Here is a 26,664-nt window from a genome sequence, read left to right on the forward strand (position 1 = left end):
GGCAAGTTCAGCCGCTGAGAACCAGCATCATTACTGATAAATCCCTCTAGGATTTATAAAATGTTTTTGCGATTATTATGACCAAAAAAGAAAAAAAAATCTCTTAAACTGCGATGCAATTTGCAGAGTTTTAGATGTTTTGAAGTTGCAGGAATAGATACACATTGAGTCAAGGAAAGAACGGTACTAAAGTGGAATTTTTATACCTCCTGTTAAGAAATACTTGCATATAATCAGTTCTACTTAACTGCTCATCCTTTGAAGTTTTCTAACCAGAAAAAAAAGCATGGGCTCAAAGTTACAACGAAGGAAAATACTGCACTTTCATTCCTATACTAAAGCTCCACATCAGCACACACAGCACCGTTTGTTGCCGTGTGGTTTGATCATTTCACGCAAAGAAGTGTGATGATTGGCCAGAATTACAAGAACTCTGTTGACATTTCATGTGGAAAAATGATGGTAATTCTGCAAAATTGCAACTTCTCGCAACTAACGCATGGACTGGTTGAAGTTGCTAAAGTTAATTATTGCAAAATTGAAATTCCTGGAGGGCCTGACTAATGGTAATATTTAGTCATAACTCCGACAGCTAGATCTGTGTCTATATATCACACAGTAAACACAATAAACACACAATGAACCCAGAGTCCAGACCCAAAGGCCACAGAGAGGACATGATATGTCAGAACCACCCAGCAAGACACATACTAATGACCTGGAGTCTCTGCCATTTAGTCCCTGTCATACCCAGCGAGCTTCAAAATGCCACCAACTACTTGCATATAAATCATATCAGGGGAGAGAGAGAGAGAGAGAGAGAGAGTTCCCTGTTTATGCGAGGAGAAGATTCAGTGTGCAATTTCAGCTGCAAATCGTTGTCACAAATAAAGGGAAATGGGCAGCAATACTGAGTGAAGAATAACACGTCCGATATCCAGTGTGTTGTTATGTGATTGTTACTGTGCTATATGGAGAGAGTCATTTGTTTTGTCACATTCGGCTTTGGCAATGTGCAAAATCCAGTGTCAATAAAGCACTCATTGCTTGAGTCGAATAGAAAAGAATTAAGACAGAGAAAGAGGGAGAGTGGAAAGAGAGAGAGTGGAAAGAGAGAGAGAGAGAGAGAGAGACAGACGAGCTGGCGCCATGGCCACTTCTTATTCATTAGTTTTGTTTGTGTCATTTATTCATTTATGTCTGTAAAAATCACTTCCTCTTCACTGATGCCATTACAAAACACATCCAGATTGATGGAGAGGGAGAGTAGGTGCTCTCTCTCTCTCTCCTCCTCTCTCTCTCTCTCTTTCTCTTTCTCTCTCTCTCTCACACACACAACCACACAAAACTTTAACTCTAATCAATTAGGTGTCGCCATCCCACAGTTTGACAGTTGTTAGCGTCAGCATCCAACTCCAAAATTGGGAGAGAGGATAAGACGATTTGGGGACTTGAGGGGGGTGGGGGGGGGGTGGGAGGTCTGCTGGATTGGTGTTGACAAATGAGCTCGGTAACGGGGCATTAGCCTTTGCTGTCACCGGGGAAATCCGGTGCTGCAGGATCACATCAAAGCCAGACTCCTCAGCCGACCGTCAAATCGGCCTAACTGCTATCTGTCTCACTTAGTCAACTGAACTGCGGTGGCAAATGTTTGTGTACAAGGGAAGTTACTTCAGAGACAGAATTTTATTATTTTCCACCAAAACATGATTCCCTTTTGTCTTGTATTGTACAGTGCTCCCACTGTCACCTCTTTTAAAACTCAAAACATTCCTTTTCTCTATGGCCTTCTGCTAAATTATCTGTATGTAGATAAAACAGGTGTTATTTTTATTATTTGTTTCTTTTAATTATGTATTTTATTTATGTTTTATTATTATCCTTACTTACCTATTTTATATTTCTTTCTTGATAATGTCATTTTACCTGACAAATTCTGTATTTTTTGCGTTTTATGTGAATTTGCATTGCGTATGAAATGTGCTATATAAATAAAGTTTGCCTTGCCTACTATCAGTCCCCCTTGGGCCCGTCCGTGGCTTCAGCACCATGGAGAGGGCGCGCTCCTAATCCAGTGGTACAAAACTGGTTATACTGGATGGATTTTGGTGGGTGGGGAGGGGGATGTTTCTTTAAAAGACAGATATTTACAAAGGCACAGCACTCACACCTACACCTGTGCTACACACAACTAAACCCACGAGTCTCCTGACAGGTGGTGAACTATCGCCACCTACCGGCCCAAAGCGGTACTACAGCCAGGAGACAGAGATGGAATAAAGATGACAAGGATGTAGTGGAGGGGAAACCATCTAGACTACAACAACCAATAAAAGACAGATATTTAGCCTGACATAAATCTTTGTGACATAAATTTACAGTATACAGCTTAGTAAGTATCAAACTGATGTAAGTTGTATGACAATATGGTGTTTAAAGGGGGAAAAAGGCATAAATGAATGCTTTTCTGAAAATATAAATGATCATATGATGATCTGGAGCTCATAGTTTACCCACCTTTTCATTTACAACATCATGATGATATGTATAATCTAGGCTATTGTCTTTATGTGAATGACGTGTTTTTATTGGTGGTTGTTTTCCTTATGATGGACTGGAGTCGTTAGTTTACGCACATTTCTGTTTAGCACTACACCAGTGGAACAGCTCAGAATGACTGTGAGGAGTTTGAATTGACTCAGCTCTCTGTAGCATTGTACTTTCTACTGAAACCACATCCTGTTACCTTCAATCCCTCCAACTGCTCTGACCACCAGAGTTGGCTTGATTTAGATGTATAGGCTTGTCTGGATAAAGCAAAACAATGAATGCATTACATCAATGAATAGAAACAATCTCTGACTTCACTGGATGAGGGAAGGTGAAAATGTAGTCTCAATAATCAAAAGAATCCAACAAGAATTTGTTGTTAGTTTTAGTTAGTTAGTTGTTAGTTAGTTTTTAATAGTTTTTGCACTTTTTTGTCACTTTTGCACCTTATGTAAATTAATGTCAGTTCTTTTTTTTCATCAATTAGCCTCTTTTTTGATGTATTCCTTTTTATCAGCGTTTTCTTTTTGCCTATGATTTTTTAACTTACAACTGACACAATCCTCCTAACCTTTTCCTTAATTTGCACACACATCCGACTGCGGACAGGTAAAGTTTTGCGCGCTGCACTGATGGCGCCAGAGAGTTCTTCTGTGCATGAGAGTGAACAGAGTAACCTAACCCACAATTATGCGGAAAAGCAAGTTTGAACAACCTCTGCGCTCACTTCCTAGTGTAGTGTTTGAGTCCTGCACACACCCTCCGCTCAGGGAGTCGGGGACCGAGGCGCTGCTTTGGCCACAACTCCGGCAGGACGCGACGTATCGGTGTCTCTGGCTGAAGACAGTGGACGTCGGGGCTCAGCAGAAGAGAAGGGAGAATGGACATTTCTATGAAAACTTTCTGAAGACACTTTCACGTGATTTTCCTTGTGGTTCTACTCGGACGCATACCTCGCCCCTGCTGTGTGCGCATACCTGTGCGGACTTGCCCGCAGCCCGTTAGGTAGGAGTGGGGGAGTCGAGCCCGATCAGACACACCTTACCGGCCTGCTGCTGCTCTACGGCCCCGGCTCTCTCTCTCTCTCTCTCTCTCTCTCTCTCTCTGTCTGAAACCGGAGGAAAACCCCGATCTGAAGACTGAAATGTCGGCAAATGAAAGAGCCACCCGCGCACTGAGGGAGATCCTGCAGAACCCTGGAAATGACGCCTGCGCAGACTGCGGCGCGCCTGGTAAGATGAAAAATGTGCTGCCTTCAAATCATGTAGGAAATATCACAATTAGAGTATAACGACCCGACAAAATGGTAAATACGACTGAAAAAATCAGGCGTTTCTATACCTTGAGGGTATAGAATTGAACTGATGGTTCAACTGATGGTATAAGTTCTCAACACAGCTTGTGGCTAATAAATAAATTAAAGCAACAGTTACATAGGCTACCTGATGCACACTTTCTCCTCTTCATTCTGCCACTGCATCAAAAAACAGCTGTGTGCGGCTTCATTTCTGAAGTAAAACAACTCCTTTTGTCACATTTTGTTATTCTGACCCCTTGAATGTGTGACAAGTCCTACTTAAGACTGCCGAGCTAAGTAGGAGCTTTTGAGGAACACTTGAATGCAGCAGTAGGGGTGAAGCCCAGCAGCCTGGCTCTGTGATGTGGAAGCCATGCAAGGAAGAAGACTTCAACAAGTCTTCACACGCACATGGTGGGGCCTCCACACACCTCACCCAGTGCTTTCAGCCTAACAGTGGAACTCCCCCTGTAACCTATGTCCTCTATTACTTAGAGGACAGTTTACTTAACTACTGTAGGCCCTCATATGCATGAAGAGAAGACTTGAGGCTTGACTTGACTTGGGTTCTGGTGACTTGGGACTTGACTTTGAAAAGGTTTCTAAAGTCTTGACTTGAGATCTTGTGTTTGTGTAAATTACTTAGATTGAAAGTGATGAGATTTGTTCCAGCAGATGACTGAAAATTCTGTTTTCTGAATTTGTATAGAATGATTGAATTTATTGAAGTTGAAACTGATTATAGAAATCAAACTCATGATGCTCTTACCAAGGTTTTATCCTATTAAAACCACATTGCATTGAAAAGTCCTAGATATTTAGTTTTCTTTTTTTGTGTCACTGCCTGATAGACTTTATCTCTTCATCTTTTATAATCTTTATTTATCCAGGGAAGGTTCACTGCACATTCACGTTTTTTCAGTGACGCTCTGCTTCATGTTCACACAGTTCCACACACTAAATCTTCTACTGAGCAGCTCTACTGGAACAACTGCCTTGCTCAAAGGAAGCTTGGCAGTAGTCTTTTGATTTCTTGTTCACTTTTTTCTCCTCCCAGTTTACCTGAGATTCAAACCTTCCGGTCACATTGTGGCACATGCTCCTATTATTTTTCTATATTCTACAGTAATCGTCATGAAACATTATGAGAAGCATGTTGGCGTGTTGCCATGGACATGCATGGGTTAGTGGGTTCATTTTTTATTTTGCTCCCTCCCTTGCATCATGAGGAATTGACATTGCAAGAAATTAGGCATGAGGATTAACCAGCCAAGTCTGCGGTATTCTGATCCACCGTATATGGTTCGAAAATTAAAGAGCGCTGCCTTTCTCCTTCTCAGACATCTGTGATCTTTAGCGATAAGAACAGGGTACACACACACACACACACACACACACACACACACACACACACACACACACACAAGCTTGGATCACTGGCAGCCTGCAGTGTGTGTGTCAGAAAGATAAGACAGGTGTGGCCAAAGCAAAGAAAACATTTCTCGTAAGTTAGGGCTCAAAGAGGAGAGACACTGACAGACGGACAGAGACTTGACTTCACAGATTTCAGGCGGCACAGTGAACTGTGATGATTATATAACAGTGATGTGGCTGAAAGTGAACGTTTGAAGCAGGCTTGTGATCAGAAGGTCACCGGTTTGAATTCCCAGACCTGCTGGGAAAATCTGGGTGGGGGAAAGTGAATGAGAAGCGCTTTCCTCTCTCTCAACAATTACTTTTGAGTTGCAATATGAAGTATGGTGTTAAAAAGTATTAAAAAGAACATTCAAGCTCAATAGACCTTCTTTGGATAAAAAAAAAAAATGGTTAAAAAATAGTTTCCACAATTAGTAGCCTAATCTATTTTTCGTTGAATCATTGTTTTTGTGTTTTTTCCCCCTTTCTTCATGTGTTTATTGTTGTGTTGCTTGGATCTCTCAATTTGAATTGAATATCAATAAATATATTGTTAAAAAAAATAAAACTATGGGTTAAATAGGTCAAATAGGTGAAATTATAAAACAAATGGAAAAAAAAAATGATATTGAGTATGATAAATCTTGAAACTGATGTTGATATTAAATGGAAAAAGCTGAGTGAAGGTAATGTTGTTGCTAAAATCATCAAGACTAATAATAGTGATTATTAATTATGATCACAATATCTAGCAAAATAACTGAGATTGAGATCATTTTGGCCATAGTTGTGTAGCCCTATAGGTCTACTTCTGATTGTCTGTTCTGTTCACTTTAGAAGAAGCAACAAGGGAAAGCACATATACAAAACAGTGAATTCTTCATCTTACTTCATAAACATTTATTAAAGCCAGTAGAGCGCCTGATGTTTCAGCTAAAGCTCATCTTGTTTTCACTCAGTTCATTCTGTTTGGGAAACTTGCCGTTTTTTTCCCAACTGAGCTGCAGGCGGACCGGCAGACTGCTGCCTCACCTGTGGGTGTTTTGTGCAGAAAGACCAAGTCCACCTACTGGTCATAGTCTACTGGTTATTTGTTAAAGGTTAGTTTACAGGTCATAGCCTATGGCTCATTTGAAACTGTACAGCTCAGTGTTAAAAAAGTTTGTTTTCACTATGTGCTTTCCCCTGTTGCTTGTTCAACAGCAGACTCAGCAGAAGGTGATTATCGGCCCACAAAATATCTACTAGTTTTCATATCTTGACTGCCAGGACTATAATCCTTGCTCTGTTCACCTTCCCAGCTAAACATGAAGCATCTCTCCCTCTAACCCCCTCCATCTCTCATTCCATCCCTCTATACTCTCTCCCTCCTCTCTCTCCATGTCTTTGTCCATCTATCCCTTCCTCTCCAACCCTCTGTCCACCCTCCCTCCCTCCCTTCCTTCGCTCCTCCCTTCCTCCATACCTTCCATACCATCCATCCCTCCCTCTCTCCTTCCTACTGTCTTTCCGTACCTCCGACCATCCCTCCATACCTCCCGAATCTTCTCTCTCCTCATCCACCCGTCCTCTCCCTCCTCTCTGCAGACCCAGAGTGGGGTTCCTGCTCGCTGGGCGTCTTCATCTGTCTGGCCTGTTCTGGGATCCACCGCAACAGCCCCGACATCGGCAAGGTCAAGTCCCTGAGCCTGTCCCGCTGGGAGGACCACGAGGCGGAGGTGAGACCCCACCACCCCACCCCCCCACACCCACCACCCCCAGTGTCCCGTAAACTCAGCTCAGTGTCCCATAAACTTAGCTCAGTGTCATATTAAATTGAGTTTCCATCCAAGTGCTTTTATGTGAATAAGGCTGCTCTCCCACTAGTCGTTTTTTATGAAGAAGAAACGCTGCCTCAGCCACATTTTGTGCTGATAATTTGAAAAAGTGTCTTGGTTGATCTACACTTTGTTCCCATAATGAGCAGCTGCCACTTTCAGCAAGCAGTACTGATGTCCAACTCTCAAACTCCCACAACAGCCAGTGTGCTGCATACTGGCTCTTTATGATTAGAGAAACAATGAACTTTTCTACAGCTACTTTCTTCATTTCCATTCTGGTTGTTGTAAGCTGCTGTGAAACCCCGCCTCTTCTTCCTCGTGTCTCGTAGGCTCATATAAAAGTGATCCATGTCATGTGGTCTCCTCCAAAAACTTCTCTCAACATCAGAAGGCACTACTCCACTCTCCACTGTCCGCCCATTGGCTTTTGTGAATGTGAAAAATGTGCTGGCAGTGCAATAATGTGAACGCGCCCTTATGATGTATCAAATTAGAAAGACTGAATGGATCTAGATCTAGTAAATTTGACCTAGTACTTTTGAACTGGTTAGAGAGGATTTAACCTCACTGAAAGAAAAAGACCTCAAATGTTTTCCAGTGTATTTTTTATTTTTTTTTAGTAATCTCTCACACAAAGCGATTTTATCTTAAATTTTTGCAGCAGACATATCCCAATCTTCCTTAAACTGTTCAGAAGATTTACAGAAACTAGATGATAAATCAGATTTTTACCTTATCTTATTTTTTCACCTAGTACTTCTCTACTATATATTCTAGGGATAGAGGAGTTTCCCCAAGGGGATTAATAAAGTGATATCTTATTTATTCCTTGTCATCTGGGTGCTGTTGCTTTGATACTTGGTTTCTTGTAATGTGCATAATTCATTATTTCATTATTTCATTCCATATCAAGATTTTATTCTAGGAAGTTTATTCTACTGTTGAGCAGAGAAGGCCATCAGCTAAATGCCACAAATCTAACTGTAAAGTTTAATGTGCCAAGGTGTCATGTCATTCATCCTCCAGTGCTCTTCTCTCATTTCTTCTTCTGTGTGTGTGTGTGTGTGTGTGTGTGTGTGTGTGTGTGTGTGCGTGTGTGTGTGTGTGTGTGTGTGTGTTTGTGTGCTGTTAGTTCATGGCGGAGAATGGTAATGAGCTGATGAAGAGTAAATATGAGGCTTCGGTCCCCGTCTACTACTACAAACCTACCCACAGAGACTGCCAGTGAGTAACCATGGCAACACACACACACACACACACACACACACAAACAGTGGTGATAAGAAAATATTGCTGATGAAGCCATTTTGTCATCATAAACCCTGGAGAAAGGAAATGACACGAAAAGAAAAACAGTGCTGGGTAATGATTTTGTGTACATCTTTTTTGAGTGTGTGTGACCAGTTTCTTGTTGTGAATGTGTGTGTGTGTGTGTGTGTGTGTTTGGGTGCGTCGTCTCAAGCAAGCTGATAAGCAGACAGACAGAGTGTTCTTCATCAGGCAGTGGACATTTAATAAAATGGTAATGGCCTCCGAGTCAAACAGCCTATTGGCTCATGACTTGAGTCCTTATTCGCATGATTTGTCGTATCAGCGGAATGAAAAGTTTCTCGTCTCTAAGCGTTGGATTTGTCAAAGCAGAGTGAGTTTGTGAGTTGAATTCTCCTCTCTCAATCTCTATCTGTTTATCCATTTCTCTGTCTCTCTATCTGTCCCTCTCTCTCTCTCTCTCTCTCAAAAACACACACTCTCTGTCTTTCTGTCTCTCTATCTCTCCCTCTGTCTCTCTCTTGCCTTCTTGGTATCTCTCTCTTTCTCTCTCTGATGGCCATTATCTGATGGGGATTAGAACTAAGGTGATGTTGAATTTTGGTAGTATCTTGGGTTGTGTGTCTTCCTCCATGATAAAACCCCAAAATCGGTGATTCTCTGTTATCTGTTGCTCCGGTAGAGGAGACTGGAGAATTGTGTTTTCTGTCTATGGAGGAACAGTCTGAAAATCACACTTCTAGCACATAAACCAATGCGAATAAAGTAGATTCTGACAATATATATGAAAAAACTAGTCCTGTTGCTTTTTTATGTTTATTAAACCTTTCAGTTTGAAAAAGTGCAACACCGAAATCCGGTCAGAGGAAACTTATATGATAGGTGAAAAAAAGTGGGAGACAGGACTTTGACAAAGCAGATTCTGCCAATATATCAAAAATGAATCTCACTTTTTTTTTGCCCATTTACAATTACAGTATTTCCGTACGAGAAAATAGTTATAAAACGGTTGTGTCTTTATGAAGTTAATCTTATACCAACAGTTTTCAAAGTGGTTTTTGGGGCTGGTGTTGGGGGAAATAATTGGGGAAATAGGTTTAGAATGCAAACATAGAAAAATGGAGGGTAAGATGCAATGAATTATTATTGAACCTACCAAGAATTTAAATGATTGACTGATTCTCTCCATCAGTCCGCCTCCCAGTCTAGATGAGGTTAAAGTGCGTAGCAGGTGAAATGGGAAGGGGAAGCACTCATTTGCCCATTACCAATTGGCAAAAACACTCTTTTCTTTAGCCTCATTGATCCTTTATTGATCTCTTCATTGATTTTGCTAGTCACATTCATCTAGTGCCACACATTCATTCCCTTCATTTATTCTCCCCTCTATCCTTTCATCCTCCCTGTTGCTGAAAAGCCCCCCACCCATCCTAAAATAAAAATAAAAACCTGATACTAAAATGCTAAAATCGTAATTTCATTCATTTTGAATTCAGACAGCCAGACATCCCTAAATGTAAAAAAAGTAAAACAGTCAAGTGTGTTCACAGCCACTTTCAGAGGATGTAACTGCATGCATTTCATCATCTTTACTGGTAAAGATAAGGTTGAGTACGGAGTATGGTGCATTTTATTTGTATCAGTGTATTACTTGTATTACTCCTGTCAACTATTTTACATTGCCCAGAAGTATGATTAATAGACTGAATATACATCAAGACAGGGAAAGAAAATGGAACTGGATTGAAGTGAATACATATTTTATGGATTCCCCTCCAGTCTGAGGTTCCTCATTGTTTTTTGTGAATCCAGCAGTCTTGACCATTGAACATTATCTTGTCACAACCTGCTCAGCATTTCTCATTAAATAATTGTGGTCTTTTCTTCACCTCCTATTTTCCGTCTGCCCCCTCCTCACGATCACTGATGACTTTTGTTTTGTCTCCTTCCTCTTCTTACACATGACAGATTTGTTTTCCTGCGGTCTTTCTGCAGCTTTTTTTGACCAAGATTAGTTCTAATTTATCTAACTTTAACTTGAACTCATGACAGCTTGCTGTTGAGAGAGGACCGTTGATGATGGAGCCATGTCAAGTCAAGTCATTTGTATAGTCCTTAATCCCAGTTACAGTCTCAAATGGCTTCACAACGCCCACATTATGAGAACATTAAATTAAAACGACATCTCCAATCGCAGCACCTCAATGAGAACAAGGAAAAACTCCCATGAAAACCTCATTAGGAAAGAAAATGAAAGAAATCGTTCCTCTCAGAAAGGGATCCGCCTACCAGGACGGTCAGCAGAGAGCGGGCAAACACAGATTAAACATTGATAACAAAATGCAAAATGAACAAAATACACAGAATGAACACAATCAAAACACTTGGGTGAAACATCCAACGTGACTCATCGCCTCTCAAAACTCCTGAAACCTCGTGAACAAACTTTTAAACTAACCGTTGGAGATCTAAAATGAATCAACATCAACATTCTCGCCTCAAATATTTGCAGAAACAGATTTCGGCGGACTGTTTAGATGAAATAAGTGACAGTTTCCGAACAAGCCGCCGTATTTTTCCAGTTTGAGACAGAACAGCCTACTTTACTTCAGTGTGACACCCATCAAGCGGGCAGTATTTGATGATTGTGACTGTGGTTTCACTTGGGTTTCACAGCTTCGGGTATGAGTGTGTGGAACTGTATGAATGTAATGTGAAGCAGTGCATCGCTGGCAAAGAGAAAGGATTCTCAGTCAACTTTCCCTGGATAAATAAAAGTTAAAAAAAAACTGACAGTGACAGCCAATTTTTACCTATTGGTTGGCAGTGTTAATTGTTCATACACACTCTCTCTCTTTGCCTGACTGCAGTTTTGTGTGTGTTGAATGGATGGGAGTACCACACTACTGTATCTGTAATGACAGCAGGACACTGTTGCTGCTCCGCTCATAATCACCTGCTTATAGCTGCTGAGGACTGCTTCAATCCTCCCTCTCTCTCTCTCTCTCTCTCTCTCACACACACACACACACACATGCCCACACACTCACACGTACAGTACATACACACCTGGTCGGTTCCTTCTTTGATCATTAGTTCTAGTTGGATGCTTCCTGGATTTCAAAGGGCAGGTCACCACATCTGGAGGAGCAAACAAGAGAGAGGGGAGAGGAGTGAGAGGGAAGAAGAGAGAAAGATAGGATGAGGGAGAGAAAGGGGGAGAGGGATGGGAGATTGTACAAGAGGAGAGAGAGGAGAGAGAGGAGAGAGAGCGAGAAATAAAGAGCGACGGAGAAAGAGAAGGTGGGAGAGAGAGAGAGAGAGATGAAAGGAGGAGACTTGACCTCACACTCCTCCCTCCTCGGCTCGGTGTAGAAAAACAGTGCGCCTGTTAGAGTCAGTCAGAGCAAGTCTGTCTGCCATAAGAGTCCAATTAGGAAGAAAAACACACACACACACACACACACACCTAGACACACACCTACACACACACACACACACACACAAAGGGTGATACGTATCTCCAACTGCAAGCTGCTCAGAGTTTCTTTCTCAGCGTATGTGTGTGTGTGTGTGTGTGTGTGTGTGTGTGTGTGTGTGTGTGTGTGTGTGTGTGTGTGTGTGTGTGTGTGTGTGCGCGCGCGCTCCCCAGTTAGCATGTTATCTGTGTTTTCAAGCAGCTCCACTAAGGAACAGGGCATAGGGGTCATTCCTCTAGTTAGTACAACCCCGCACATACACACACACACATACACACACAAACACACACACACACACACACCCAAACACATAAACACAGTCCCTCTCTAGTACAGTAGATCAATTGTACAAGTGAACTGCACATCAGTAATAGGATTTGTAAAAGTTCTGATTCATATTCTACGATTTATAGACAATTACGGATAAGCAAGGCAACATAAAACTGTCAGAGGTCTGAATTTGGCGTATGGTTTCTCCAATAGGCCTAGCTCAAGCCTTTACTGAAGCTAGGGTCAGTCTAGCTAGCAAACTGGTTGTTTACGGGTCCCATGCATTGTAAACAAACTGTTGAAATGGTTGATTCAATATGTCGGATATTCAGCGAACAAACATAAACTAACGCTAAACCGTTTTCTCCACTGTTAAGTTCGACATCAGAACAAGTAAGCACACACTCAGGTATATTTTACTAACAAACCTGTCATTTAATGTCGTCCTTCTGGACAAATTGCAAAGATCCTTTTCGTTTTGGTAGCATTTACATAAGATAATATGTAAATTTTAATAAGAAACAAAAACCATTTGACAGCAGCTCATCTAGCTAGCTGCATGCAGACAGATGCTTTCACTGGTCACTAGGCAACCAGCTTCCTTTTTCTTCTCCTTTTGCCATTCGGCAGACTTGACACAGACTTGGCATATTGCTGCCACCTGCTGTTCATTTTGCATTTTTCGTCTTTTTGAGCTACAAATGAAGGTGAATGTGTTGCAGTGGCATTCAAGAATTCACACTTTAAGTATCCATGCAGCTTAGTAGATGGTGATCATGTATTTGCACTATTTGACTATATAAATATTGCCTTGAATAGTGAACTGACTCTTACTCAAGGACACTTCAGCAGGGTGGATGCTCACTGTTATGGGGGCTTGAACTCTTGTCTTATAACACAAAGCTAACAAAGAGTCACACAACCTGAAAAAATCTTAGAAATGATTAGAATAACAACAGTACCACTCCTGTTAGATGCAAAGAGAAATTAATTTCATTTATTTATGTTACGCCAGTCTATGCCAAGGTGGACAGGTCGGGACTGGGCTAAAATAGGCCTATCCAGACATTAGACGGATCCCCCTGGGGGGAGCGGCAGGGCGCCGCGAGGCACGGCGTACTCGGCCATGTTGGGCAGTCCGTGCGCCACGCAGCAGCTGAGCGCGCTGCGAGAGATCTCCATGTCCTCGGCCTCGAACCACTCGCCGGCGTTCTCGTGATAGCACTCCACGTAGAAGGAGGTGGTGATGCCGCTGAAGCCTCCGACCACGAACAGCTGGTCGTCCACCACCTCGATGCCGAAGTTGCTGCGCGAACGCAGCATGGAGGGCACGGCGCTCCACGTGTTGGTCAGCGGGTCGTAGGCCTCGGCGCTGCGCAGGCGGCTGGTGCTGTCGAAGCCGCCCACCTAGGAGAGGAGAGGTGGATTATGGGTTAGAGGTTTCAAGCGAAGGTGGGGCTGGTGCTGCGTTCATGAGCTGTGTGCAGTGGTTCTCAAGCGTGAGTCCTTAAAATGAAGCGATGCCTACTCATGACCCCCGTTAAAGACAGTCCAACCACAGAATGATTTTCCCTTTTCAGGTCGTTTCATCTGATTATCAGAGGAGGCAGCGAGGCTGAAAACTATTCAATATTTCACAAGAAAAAAGCAAAAATTTGAGAAAAATTGAAAAAAATTGAATTTGAATTTGTATAATAGAAATATGTTTTTTTTCATATCCTATAAATAATCTTGCGACCTGCCAAAATTATCTTGCGACCCCCTGGAGGGTCCCGACCCGCAGGTTGAGAACCACTGTGCTATGTGCATTAAAACTCTCCACTGAAACCCAGACTAATTAAATACTTTTAGTGTTAGCAGATATTTAAGGCAGGGAGACCCACCACACCTGTTCAATGGTAGACAAACTCTGGGAATCATTACTGCCTTTAAATGAAGAATTGATTTACAAATAATTGAACAATTAAATTAAGAAATGAAAATGAAATGTTGTTGTAGGTTGTCTAGATTGTTGTCCCGTACCTGTGGTCAGAGAGGAACCTCCATCATATCAGTGGTGAACGACACTGACTGACTGATATCTGATTTTTAATAAAAGGCCAGTATCGGCCAGATATATCGGTCTAACCCTACTTCAAACCAGTGGTAACCAAACCCTCCAGAACATTCCCTGACAGTCCTCTAGTGTCCGACTGGAGTCCCCTCTGTGTTTCCGAGCGTTATATGAATGTCACCAGTGTTCGTGTGCTCCTTACTGCGTAGACGCGCTCTCTGTAGGCGATGATGCCCACGCCGCTGCGCCTGCTTCTCATGTCGGGGATCAGCGTCCACTGGTTGGTCTCTGGGTCGTAGCGCTCGGCTGTCGCCAGGCACTGGTTCCCGTTGAAACCACCGCAGATGTACACCTAGGGAGAGTTAAAGGGGCATTAAGTAATCTGTGATCTTTTATAGACCTCTGCTGGCGACCAGGAGGAATTACAACAACATTGACTAGGATCTGGCTAAGCTTACGGTGGCCTGTAATTGACACAAACATATATACATTTTCACAATAAAGTAAGCAGCTAATTAGAGCAGAGAACCAAAAGAAATGTCTAGTGAACAGCTAATATATCCCCATGCTAAATACTGTAATAATACACTGCTTTGTCATTTGCTTTTTTGGCTTGAGAATTAAGCTTTTTAACCTTCATAGAGTCTTCCGATACTGGCATTTTGTCCCCCTCTTTCTCCCAATCTTTCTATCTCTACTTTAACTGTCAAATTAAGGTGAAAATGCCAAAAATGTGTGAGGGGTTCTACTTGTGCTGATATTAGATGATTAGATGTTTGGTTATGCTAAATCAGGTTCATCCTCTTTTTCTCTCATTATCGCCTACATTAACATTAACTTTGGAGAACATAAAATTTAGGATAAATTGACTTTGGCTCGCACATTATTGAACACAGAAGGTGAAAAGGTTACTGTGACAGTGGTTTGGTTAGTGACGCCTTTACACTCGTTACTGGTTAAGGTGCTCCTTAAGTCTTTATGGTGTAACTTAACAAAGACACAAGCTAACTCGTTTCAACATAACGTTTATGTGAGTGTAAGTGTAGCTCAACAATAGTTATTAAGGGAGAAGAGGGCATATTGTATTCACTTTCCCAGCCAGTGGATATGGTGATATTCCAGTCATGATTCTGTAACCTCAGTGCTCTCGCCTCCCAGAGCTACAGCTGTTTGAGTTATTTCTAGCTCCACCCACCTTTCCGTAGAGTGTTGTGGCGCTGGCGTCGCTCCTCTCCTTGTGCATAGGTGGGAGCACAGTCCACTGGTTGGTCTTTGGATCGTAGCGCTCGGCGGTGTTGAGCCGAACGTGTCCGTTGTAGCCTCCCATGGCGTAGATGTACCCATGCAGCACAGCCACGCTGACATAGCAGCGGCGTGTGTGCATGGGCGCCACCTCGTGCCAGGTGCGGGTGCTGAGGTCGAACTTCCGCACGCTGTTCAAATGCTCAACGCTGTTGTAGCCGCCGATACAGTAGACAACGCCGCTGAGGAAAGCGACGCCATGGTAACCCCGAGGACTCTCCTCGTCACTGGTGAAGTTGACCCAGCGGTCGGCGCGGGGATCGTACGCCTCCATGGCGTTGGTGGGACTTCCGCCGCTCCAGCCTCCGATGGCCAACACGACGCCATGGGGCAGGCGCGGGCGGGTCAGAGGGTTTTGAAAAATAGAGTCGGAGTTGGTGAGTTCGTATATGGACTTCAGGGCGTTGATGATGATCGCCTTGCACTCTCTGTTGCCCTTCACCAGAGCGCTCTTCTTCACGTTGTTGATGAAGTAGTCGGTAGTCATCAAGGCCAGGCGGACCTGGACAGAGACGAGAAGACACAAGTTAGAAATTAAACAGTCTAAACAGATTTGTGAGATGAGGCAGATATTTGGCAATATATTCTAAGGAATATTTGTTGCATTAGTCATCCACTGCTTTGACCCTTGTACTCCTGCCACTCCCAAATATTTGATCTAGGAATTCAACTTTATGATACTGTAGAGTCCGGTCTCCAGAACACTTTTCTGACGTTTTGAAATTGTCTTGGACTCGTGGCATGTTAATCTCAAATCAGTCAAAATCTTATGCATTATTGATTGATTAGTTGGGTGTTGGAGGGGTTAGTGCACAGCTCCTGCAGATAGATCTATATATCCCTGTTCATCCTTAAGAAACTCATTATTTTTGCATTTGGAAACACCTGCACAGTGTTTATTGTCTATTTTGGTCTTGAATAGGACTTGATTTGCTCTGGTCTCAGTCTTGACTTGAAAGTGACTTGGACTCGACTAAGGTGGTCTTGACTACCACCCTGATTATACTATTGCACTCAGGCTAAGATCATCATCTAAATTCCAAAGATGTTAAAATAAACAGAACATAGTGACAGCTGGCTCTCAGTTACCTTGGGCAGCAGCACGGCGATGTGACCTTTACGTTCCTCAGGCGAGTGGCCGATCCAGCGGAGCACGGCCTCGAACACCGTGCTCTCCTGCTTGACGTTCAGATCATCCCGCTCGAGGATGTCCACCAGCTGCTGCAGAGAGAGTGCCAGGAACTCTTCTGAGGCAACGGCAATCTCTTCAAAGTGGCGCAGGATGAACCGGAAGGCCTTGTGCCTCAGGTCCGGGCAGCGGTAGGTGTCCATGAACTTCCAGATGCCGATGCAGTTCTTGGGGCAGAGCTGCTCCTCCAGGAACGCGCAGCAGGTGCGTACCACGCCCATAACGCGGAGCTGGTCCGCCGCCGCCAACAGCTGCTCCACGTTCTCCTCGGTCACCGGGACAGAGCGGGTGTAGGCGTATTCAATGAGGAGCCGCATCGTGTCGGCCGACACGCCGGGGATGTTGTAGAGCCGCTGCTCTTGGGACGTCCAGCCCTGGCTGAAGAGAGTGCTGTGGGATCAGGATGGAGAGGAAAGCAGCGGGTTATTTTGGGGATGTTATTTTCTTTCAAGATGTCCTACATGTGCACACACACACACACACACACACACATACACACACACACACATACTACATGCAGAGGTACATTAAAAAAAAAAAAAAATTTTTGAGTTTGAGTTTAACTGCAGAAAATTCAGTGAAAAACAGTCCTGAACATCAATTAAAGAGTGATGTAAGATGTTCATGCATGCACCGACACACACACTCTCCCACACACACTCTCACACACACATACACACACACAATCAGGCTTCATATCTTAAAAGGAAAATACCAGTGTCATTTAGAGTTACAGCCTCTGTGTACATCCAGTTTACATTTCCCCCAATCATTTTGCAATGCATGCTGTATGAAATTAGTTTTTTCATCATTTTATTCTAACAAAAACCCACGAAATAAAAAGACATGGATTTGACAGTAAAGTTTTAGTGGCGACGGGATTTTTTCCTGGAGGAGACTTCTATTTCTTCCTGTGGGTGTCAGCTGATTGACAGGAAGCAGAGCGGAGCGTAACGCAGATGAAAACACTCAACTCAGCTCAATGAAATAAAGAGAAAACAGAAAGTTGGACCGAATCAAATGAAGGCTTCATGCTTCATGTGGAAGTTGTTTTTCATACACACAAACATATGCAAATGGCTTCTTCTGAAGGGAGGAAAACAACTGTGCTGACTGTGTGCAGTTAAACTTAAAAAGTGTCCTTAAAAAATATGCGTACTATTTGTGATGTGTTTGCTCTCTCTTGTGTTTATCTATTATTTTAGGTCCTTGTTGTTTGTAAAGCACTATGTGACAAACCTGTTTTGTTAAAAGCGCTGTAGGAAACAATGTAGACTTGACTTAAAGATAAGTAACGCAGTAAGAAATTATGCAGTGAGGCCGTTAACTGGTTTTGTTTTTCAGATTCAGTTCACTTTAATCATTCTATCGTTTTGTTTCCCATCGTATTTAAAGAGTAGAAATTTACAGACATCTCCACGCTGAGATCACCAACTCACCGGAAGTATGAGCTGCAGCTGCAGAGGATGATCTTGTGGGCGTTGAATTCAACGCCATCAACTCTGAGCACCGCGTCACACAGTTTCCCCTCCAGACGCAGCTCATTAAACACTGAGCCTGAGCTGTTTGACGCTTTGTCTCGTTCGTTCATTTTGTTTTATCGATCAATACGATATCATTTACTCTATTCTTTAGGTCCTAGATGATTTTGTCCTTCTCCCAGATAGGTTTCACCAGCTTGTCTGCATGTGAGAATCATGAGCCTTCAAGCATCTCTTGGTCAGATTCTATGGCTCTTTATTGCATCACAAAGCCTCAAGATAATTAAAAATGAAAGCAGTGGATATTATAGTAACACAGAAATACAATTAAAAACAATGTCATTATTTTCATTATTTATTTTATAGTGTGATACCATTTTTACTCCAACAACACCTTACTATAATGTAGTTAAGGCCATGAAAATAGAATCAAATTGTCATATGGAGATTTTTATCATGTTCACATGCAGCTCAGTGAACTAATCTTGCATTTTTGCTCCATTATGGGTTTTTACTGCAGTTATAGTAATATATGCAATATATATATATTTATACATATATGTGTATGTATGTATGTGTATATATATGTACATTCAGTTTGTCACTTTGAAAAATGTACCTTAAGCATCATAATAATTTACTTAATTTAGTGAGTAAACACACCACAAAACATTAACTTTATTTGTCTTTATTTCATCGATTTATATTAAGATGAACGCGCACTTCAGCCATCAAGAATTAATATAATAGACATCTAACCCACCACATGTAATGACAGAAGCTATTTATTTTGATCAAAAAGTCAGATTATAGAACCCCAAGTAAAAAAAACATCAAGAAATCATTTTTCAAATGATCAATGCCTAGATGTGTATTGATATGATATTTATGTGAATGGATACACCAGAAAACAACCAATATCAACTTGATTTCTCTTGGTAATGGTAAACAAAAATGGCAAAAAAAAAAAAAAAATCAAAAAAGAGGTATCATGCATTCCTAGCTTATATAGTTTTATATTCTTTTAGACAAGAAAGTAGATGCAGCTGTTTCTTTTTACACGGTACAGCAAACAACATAATGATTTAGAATAGATGTGACAGCCAATTACATTTAACATTTTGGTGTGAATGTCGACCGTCTTCAATCTTTTTTTTTTTTTTTTTTTAAAGAAGAATGGCCATTCTACTCCCCTTTCATACCTCATTGACTGTTTTAAGGCGGATGATAGATGATGGGAACCAGAGGGGAGAGAAAGCGTGACGGTGTTCGGCGTCTCCGCTCAAACAGACAGTTTTTATGTGGAGAGAATGGATGGCTCTCGTACTTTCTGACAACTCGGAGCAGTCGGCCCTCGCAGCGTTTCATGTGGGGAAATGGGAAGGGAAATATATACGATTGGACGGCATTCAGCAGTTTGAGGCAAAGGAAAGATACTAAATTCATAAATTCATACTGAGGCCTGTGAGGAAAGGGTTGGAGTTATCTGTTTAGAGCTGATGGGTGAAGAAAATTCCTTTTTACCTGCATTAATGTTAATAATAATAATCTTAATCTTAATAATGATCTTACTATTCAAGCAAAAACAATGGCCATTTGGTGTCATTTGCTCATTCCTGCCATTTCCAGGAAAAAATAAGCTGATCGTAGAAAAGGGAACCCACTTGAAATAAAATACACTTTTTTCAACTATGATTATTTTTGTTTTTTACTATCCTACCACTAGTAGTTTATAGGTTTATAAGTTTAAAAGTGTGCACAGTTGTGATCTAAGCAACACATGGTGCTGCGCCATTCGATACTGGAGAAAATATCGCAATATTCTATATTATTGAATATCGGCCCATGCCTAGTCTGTGGTAATGTATTGATTGTTGATTTGGGAATATTCATCTAGTCCAAATTTTCCCTACACTTCACTCTCATTATGGCACAGATAAAAAATACTAAAACTAAGTACTGAATACTAAGTTAAGTTTATTATTTTAAGTTTTAATTTGTCACAAACTCAGCTTATTAACATCTTTAATCTATAGTCAATTCCTGTTTTCAGCTGCAGCTTTTATGACCCGCCTTACTGACGTTTCATCTGTGTGGTGTGTGTGTGTGTGTGTGTGTGTGTGTCTACAGGGTGTTGAGAGAACAGTGGATAAGGGCAAAGTACGAGAGGAAAGAGTTCTGTGAGCCCGGGAAGAAGTTAATATATGAGGAAGGTGGGTGCAACACACACACACACACACACGCACATACACACACACACATACTGATAAATAGTCTTTGCTGGTTTTCTACAGGAACAAGAGACGGCATGCTGATGAAAAGGGGGCGGGACAACGGGCAGTTCCTCAGCAGGCGATTCGTCCTCTCAGAGAGGGAGGGGACTCTGAAGTATTTCACCAAATATGACGTAAGCACTTTTATTGACAGCACACACACACACACACACACACACACACACACAGAACCATGACCACAAGAAACCAGCAACTTAATTAGATAGCGTCATAGTTACAGTAGTTTACTTCCTGCACGTGTACAACACCCACACACACACACACACCCACACACACACACACACACAGTTAACTTTATAATCACAGACATACTGACCAAAAACCTACCAGATTTAGCTCTTATCTGCTCTCCTTTGTTGTACACACTCTACACATGCACACACACGCACACACACACACTCTATGTACACACACAGCTGAGCGTGTTCAGACAAGCTTAACCAGCAGTCTGTCCTCTCTGTCAGTGTGGCTGAGTTACTAAGCTTTACACCACCCAAACCAATTAGAGCTGGAAGCAGTGTGCTGTGTTTGTCACAGTAAACCTGTTCTGCAGAAGAGGGAATATATTTTAAAAGACTGGAAAAAAAGACTGTCACTGCTTTTAAATATGGATTTTAGTGTGTGTGTATGCTCGCCCGTTTGTGTGTATTTGTGTATTAACATATGCCTTAGCATATGTCTTTGCATTCGTATGTCTTCTCGTTTTGAATATTTTATGCGACTCTATTCTCCCGGACTGTCTTCAGTGTGAATATTTCATGCTTTCATATTCCCCCGGTGTGTGTGGAACAAAATAAAAATCTCCTCATGCCGTCGCAGCAGCTGCAAAAACTCAACAGCGTCTTCTCCTCGTCACTCAGTCGGTGTTTAGGTTTTTTTTTAAGCCGGCGAATTGGGTTTGGGTTTCAGAGGAGCCTTGAGGTGTGTAAAATATTCAGGTACAACGGTGCGACTGAAGCGCTCCTCGCCCAATTTGTCTCCCTCTCATGCCGCTTATTCACGCCGGGGGAGTCGACATTGAACGCAACACGAGAACTGTCAAACGTAATCAAACCTGTTGCAAACTGTTATCCTATGTTTTCCATGTCTTGTAAAAAGCCATAGCAGGGCCTATTGTCTAAAAGTTCAGGTCAGACAGCACACACACACACACACACACACACACACACACACACACACACACACATTCTGTTCCTAAAGTTGCCTATTTAAATTCAAGTCAGGACAGATTAATACTCAGCCTGCACAAACAATGCAGCGGGGATTAGTGTAGACCTTTGAGGTAATTATTATCATTGATGCAGACTGGTGTTTATATAATAGTGCTTGGTATTATTCTCATGGTTAGAGAGAGCTCAGTATATGGCCCCAAGCCTCCAGTCTAACCCAGCACACAGACACACACCCACACACCCACACACCCACATACACACATAATCATGACCACAAGAAACCAGGAACTTAATTAGATAGAGTCCTGTAGTTTATTTACAGTAGTTTGTTTCCTGTACGTGTACAACACCCACACACACACACACACACACACACACACACATACACACACACACACACACACACACACATTCAAACATACACACACACACACACCATGTCACCACAATGAAACACCTTAATTATAGTGTTCGAAACTCTTAAAAGGTACTGTGGTTCATCTCGAGCATGTGGACAAGACAACACCCCCAAATTATGTGCTGCACTGTCTTAACACACACACACACACACACACACACACACACACACCCTCTCACTGCATGAAGACAGTTTGTTTCTGGTCAAGCAGCAGCAAAGGAACAAGAAGACATAATTTCTCCCTAAAAAGTGTGATTATTGTTATTATTATTATGTGATTACTGTTATCATAATTGTTCCCGACAATGAAATTGGGAAGAGAATTATTGATTGGTTTCAGTCCATTATGGTTATAGTATTGGTGTCCAAAAATAAAAAGTGGTTGGAGAAATAAAAACAAACAACAAAAGATTAAATCAAAAACATTTCATAAAAGCAAGTCTATACTATGTGGTTGTCCAGGCCAGAAGCTAAATTTCTTGCTATTTCTGTGCCTTGTGCTCTCTCTCTCTCCTCTCTGCTCCGTGCAGCTGGTCACTGAAAGTCAAATCGTTTCTCACATCCAAGACTCCAAGGCGATGGACCCAATTAGTGAAACCAGTGTAGAGCCACGCGTTCTGAAACTCAATTATTTTAGCTAACAAGTCGGGTTATCATGTTGATAAAATAGTCCCATCACTTACTTCTGATGCGTAGCCTCTGGCAACAGATTTATCAAGCCCAGCATGAATATGATGTTGTTTTGACCTGAAATCACCAGATTTACTCTTTGGATTAATTCAAAACTGCCTGAACAGCGGGCAAATCTGTAGCTCTGTGGCTTCAAGTGTGATCCCTGCATTACTAATTCACACACACAAAAACCACACACACACTCACACACACACACTCCTCCCTCTGTCCCCCCCAGGCTAAGGAGCCCAAGGCGGTGATCAAGGTGGACTCCATCAACGCAACCTTCCAGCCGGAGAAGATCGGCAACCCCAACGGCCTGCAGATCACCTACCTCAAAGACTACAGCACCCGCAACATCTTCGTCTACCACGACAACGGCAAGGTCTGCGCCGCCGTCTGCGTGTGTGTCTGTGTGTATATGTGTGTGTGTGTGTGTGTAAGACAGAGAGAGAGAGAGAGAGAGAGAGAGAGAGTGATGGGAATGGGGGCTCAGTGTGCGATTTTTCTATTGATACGTGTTGCGAGATGCCCCACAGTCTCTCTCTCTCTGTCTCTCTCTCTGTCTCTGTCTCTGTCTCTCTCTCTCTGGCTCTCAAGCAAATAATGAACAGCTTTCCTCAATAATGACCAAGAGTAATTGAATGAGTTTGATCCTCCGTTGGCTTCCGGCAGTTACCGACATTAAACAGTGATCACTGTAGACAGGAAAGCCTCAACAGAGACACAGAAAAGAGTCATGGCTGCAGCAGGGACAGTGAGCTATATGTTTTAATGTGATAAAACAAGAATAATAATTAACTAAACATATGTTTCCTCAAGTTTCTAAAACATGTTTGACAAATGTTGATAGAATTTGGCACATGAGCAGCCTGGTGTGGTTAGAATAGAGCTAGCTGTTAAGTAAGTCAGATTACACAGTAAGAGGTACACACCCACCACAGCAGCAGGCGCTACTGGTTTGATCAGTTTGGAAATATTTTGGCTACTTTAAGTGTGACAAATCCACAAGTAGCCTTGTGAATAGTTTCTTACTAATAATAACACTGTGGTGTCAGCAGGCAATGCCTTGATAACTAATCCTCCTCCTCTAATCAAGTTTTTTACCTGAAGTAAAACTTAATGAATCTCTGTCCATCATACCTTATCAAAAACCAGATTCAACTAAATATGTCTTCATTCAACAATCAGGCTAATTAAAGCGAATAAATTGAAGTAATCAAGTAAATTCTACTAGTTATGTCAAGTGGATGAAATCAGTCTGAATCTTGCTGTATAAGCTAACTCCAGCACCAACTTATAAAGTAGTAGTAAGGTAGTTAGTAAGTAGGAACGTCTTAATGTGTTTGCACAAAGGATGAAATTCTGCAAACAAAAGACTGAAAGTGAGGACATCAATTAACCAAATTGAGCGTGAATATGGTCCGTCTCGTCTCACACAGTACCATCTTGTGCCATCGATATGGTAAATTGTGGCCTCAAACTCTATATTTATTCAAGAAACAGAGAAGCGTGTGTTGTAAACTGTGTCAAAGATCCAACCATGTAACACTGAACCAGTTTCATCATTTGAGCCGGTATCATCTTTTAGAGCACGCAGAATGTTAACAAGAATGACAGCAGTCTAATCAGTTGTTAGTCGATTTTATTTTATTTGATTTTATTAAGGATCCCCATTAGCTGGTGCCATAGCAACCAGCTAGTCTTCCTGGGGTCCACATAAAACACATACAAAAACAATCACAAATAAAAAAACATACAGTTGCCAATACAAAAATTAAAAACCAGAACTCAACACACAATAGATAATAAACCAACTAACAAGTGACACAATAATCAGAAATATGATGAGAAATCACTAATTACAAATAAAACTAACAAAGAGGACACCTGAGATGGCATACAAAACAAAACAAAACCAAACAAAACATACAAACAACACAGCCAGCAAAACAAATTACAGTCTTAGATAAAGTTTGAGTTTCTTTTTGAAAGCCGATTTACTACAAATGCAGCAGAGATATCGAGGCAGGTTATTCCAGAGAGATATTGATCTATAAATAAAAGATCGACATCCAAAAATCAGTGAACTCTGTGCAGGTGTGGCTTGGGAGGAAGACCTAGCTTTGTCATGTTTTAAAAATAAAGAATATTTTAAAGCACAATTAACCTCAACTTTTACCAAGGAGCAAAAAGAAGCCTTTAAAAAACATAAATAATGATCGGTTGTGCAGGGTATGTTGTGATTATTATCGCTATCAACCCCAATATGAATCTCTCTCTCTCTCTCTCTCTCTCTCTCTCTCTCTCTCTCTCTCTCTCTCTCTCTCCATTAGGAGATTGTCGACTGGTTTAATTCAATTCGGGCGGTTCAGCTTCACTATCTAAAGGTGGCATTCCCTGGGGCTACAGATGCAGAGGTAAGCACACACACACACACACACACACACACACACACACATACACACACACACACACACACACACACACACACATACACACACACACTTTTTGTTCCAACATTAGATATGAACCATTTAGAAAAACAGGGCAGATATTTTGTGTTTGCTGAGATGAAAATAAAACTAGAAAACCAAAACATAACACTGATGCTATTTTAGACTCGCTTTAGATTCTCTTAGCAAATAGCGAGATTGCAACAAGTGTAACATCCCTACGTGATGAATTTCAATAACTCTTCTTTTTTTTTTATATGAATATTTTGGAATGAAACCCTTCGTTTGCTCTTCCTCGTCGTTTCCAGCTCATGCCCAAACTTACCCGGAACTTTCTGAAGGAAGGATACATGGAAAAGACAGGTCCCAGGGCAAGTTATCACACACACACACACACACACACACACACACACACACACACACACACACACTCTCTCTCTCTCTCATGCACCATGCCGTCAAGCTTCATTTCCTTCTCCCTCTCTGCCACCTTATTCCCCTCTCTCATTGCCTTCCTCTCAGCTTTCCATTAACCCAACCCAGTGGGTGACTTGTTCAAATTTAAAAACTTAACCCCCAGCCGCTCCAGTACAGCTGCTGAGTCCAGCCTCCTCCTTAGAGCACCAGATGGGTGGGGTTTTCCATGCAGGGTGATGCAGTGAGTGCCAGAAAGCCCGCTCCGGAGAGCATTATTTCCAGGGGAGGTCAGTAATTTGGGGTAACTTGAGTCGTCCGGACGGTAAAATACTTTACCTGGGGACTGTGTGTGGGACATGCCCCATGCGAATATGTGACACGATGTCATCCACAGTAAAATAAAACTCTCTTCAACTGGCTCTGTGTCATTGTAAAGAGTAATGCTCCTAATGCTCAACCCTGCCACTGGGTATGTGGTCCTTGTAATCCAGATGCCAGGTTCGCAAGTCTGTAATTGCATGAAGCACTAGATCTGCGTGGGATTAAAATTACCCAACGACATCAGAGTTAACTAAAAATATAATAGGTAATTCCAGACAAAATATGGAGAAAATGACTCTCCATATGAGGGGCACACTCAGAAAATATGTTAAATATGTCAGTTATTTGATTTTGCCCCTGCCCACTGATAATTTCAGCCAGACATCTGGGCGGTTAAATAATTTGCTGGGGGACCATATAATAATCCTGAATGATTACAGCTTACTTCCCTCCTTACCGGCTCCAAAGTCGGCTCAATGGGTGTTTGAAGTCAGCGGTGTCAGGGAATCACACCAGACTAACTCCATATCTAAATCTGGTTATATGACCTTTATAATCCAGATACCAGGAGCACAAGCGGATAAATGCATGGAACCACCAGCGAAGTCCTATTCACATGGGACTGATGTTACCTGGGGGTGTGACGTGGTTTGTAATAATTATGGAAATCATTAGCGTTTTTGATCCCGTGTGAATCTGCCATGTTTGCAATTTGTTTTTTAAAAAAAATTCCAGCTCAAATTACCTAATGTACTTTGGTTGAAGACAGAGTCCCCTGATAATACTGC

General features: G+C 41.9%; 2 protein-coding genes across 2 annotated transcripts in view; one reads left to right on the top strand and one right to left on the bottom strand.

Annotated features, from left to right (window-relative positions):
• The first annotated feature begins 3,292 nt into the window (after positions 1-3,292).
• LOC139923875 (arf-GAP with dual PH domain-containing protein 1) overlaps positions 3,293-26,664 on the top strand; it is a 30,185-nt gene continuing 6,813 nt past the window's right edge. The window contains exons 1-8 of the mRNA XM_071914758.2: positions 3,293-3,782; positions 6,851-6,981; positions 8,216-8,307; positions 20,257-20,339; positions 20,421-20,533; positions 22,921-23,067; positions 25,019-25,102; positions 25,447-25,509. Of these exons, the coding sequence (XP_071770859.1) occupies positions 3,695-3,782; positions 6,851-6,981; positions 8,216-8,307; positions 20,257-20,339; positions 20,421-20,533; positions 22,921-23,067; positions 25,019-25,102; positions 25,447-25,509 (801 nt within the window). The 5' untranslated portion in view covers positions 3,293-3,694. The remainder of the gene's footprint in view (positions 3,783-6,850; positions 6,982-8,215; positions 8,308-20,256; positions 20,340-20,420; positions 20,534-22,920; positions 23,068-25,018; positions 25,103-25,446; positions 25,510-26,664) is intronic.
• Positions 13,170-18,236, bottom strand: LOC139923878 (kelch-like protein 10). The gene is made up of 5 exons (XM_071914760.2): positions 18,085-18,236; positions 16,546-17,035; positions 15,350-15,958; positions 14,357-14,506; positions 13,170-13,508 (listed from the first exon to the last, which is right to left on the bottom strand). Exons 1-5 carry the CDS (start codon positions 18,234-18,236, stop codon positions 13,170-13,172), a joined length of 1,740 nt encoding a protein of 579 aa, XP_071770861.1.

The sequence above is a fragment of the Centroberyx gerrardi genome, chromosome 3 (assembly GCF_048128805.1).
Source record: "Centroberyx gerrardi isolate f3 chromosome 3, fCenGer3.hap1.cur.20231027, whole genome shotgun sequence".
Taxonomy (NCBI): Eukaryota; Metazoa; Chordata; class Actinopteri; order Beryciformes; family Berycidae; genus Centroberyx; species Centroberyx gerrardi.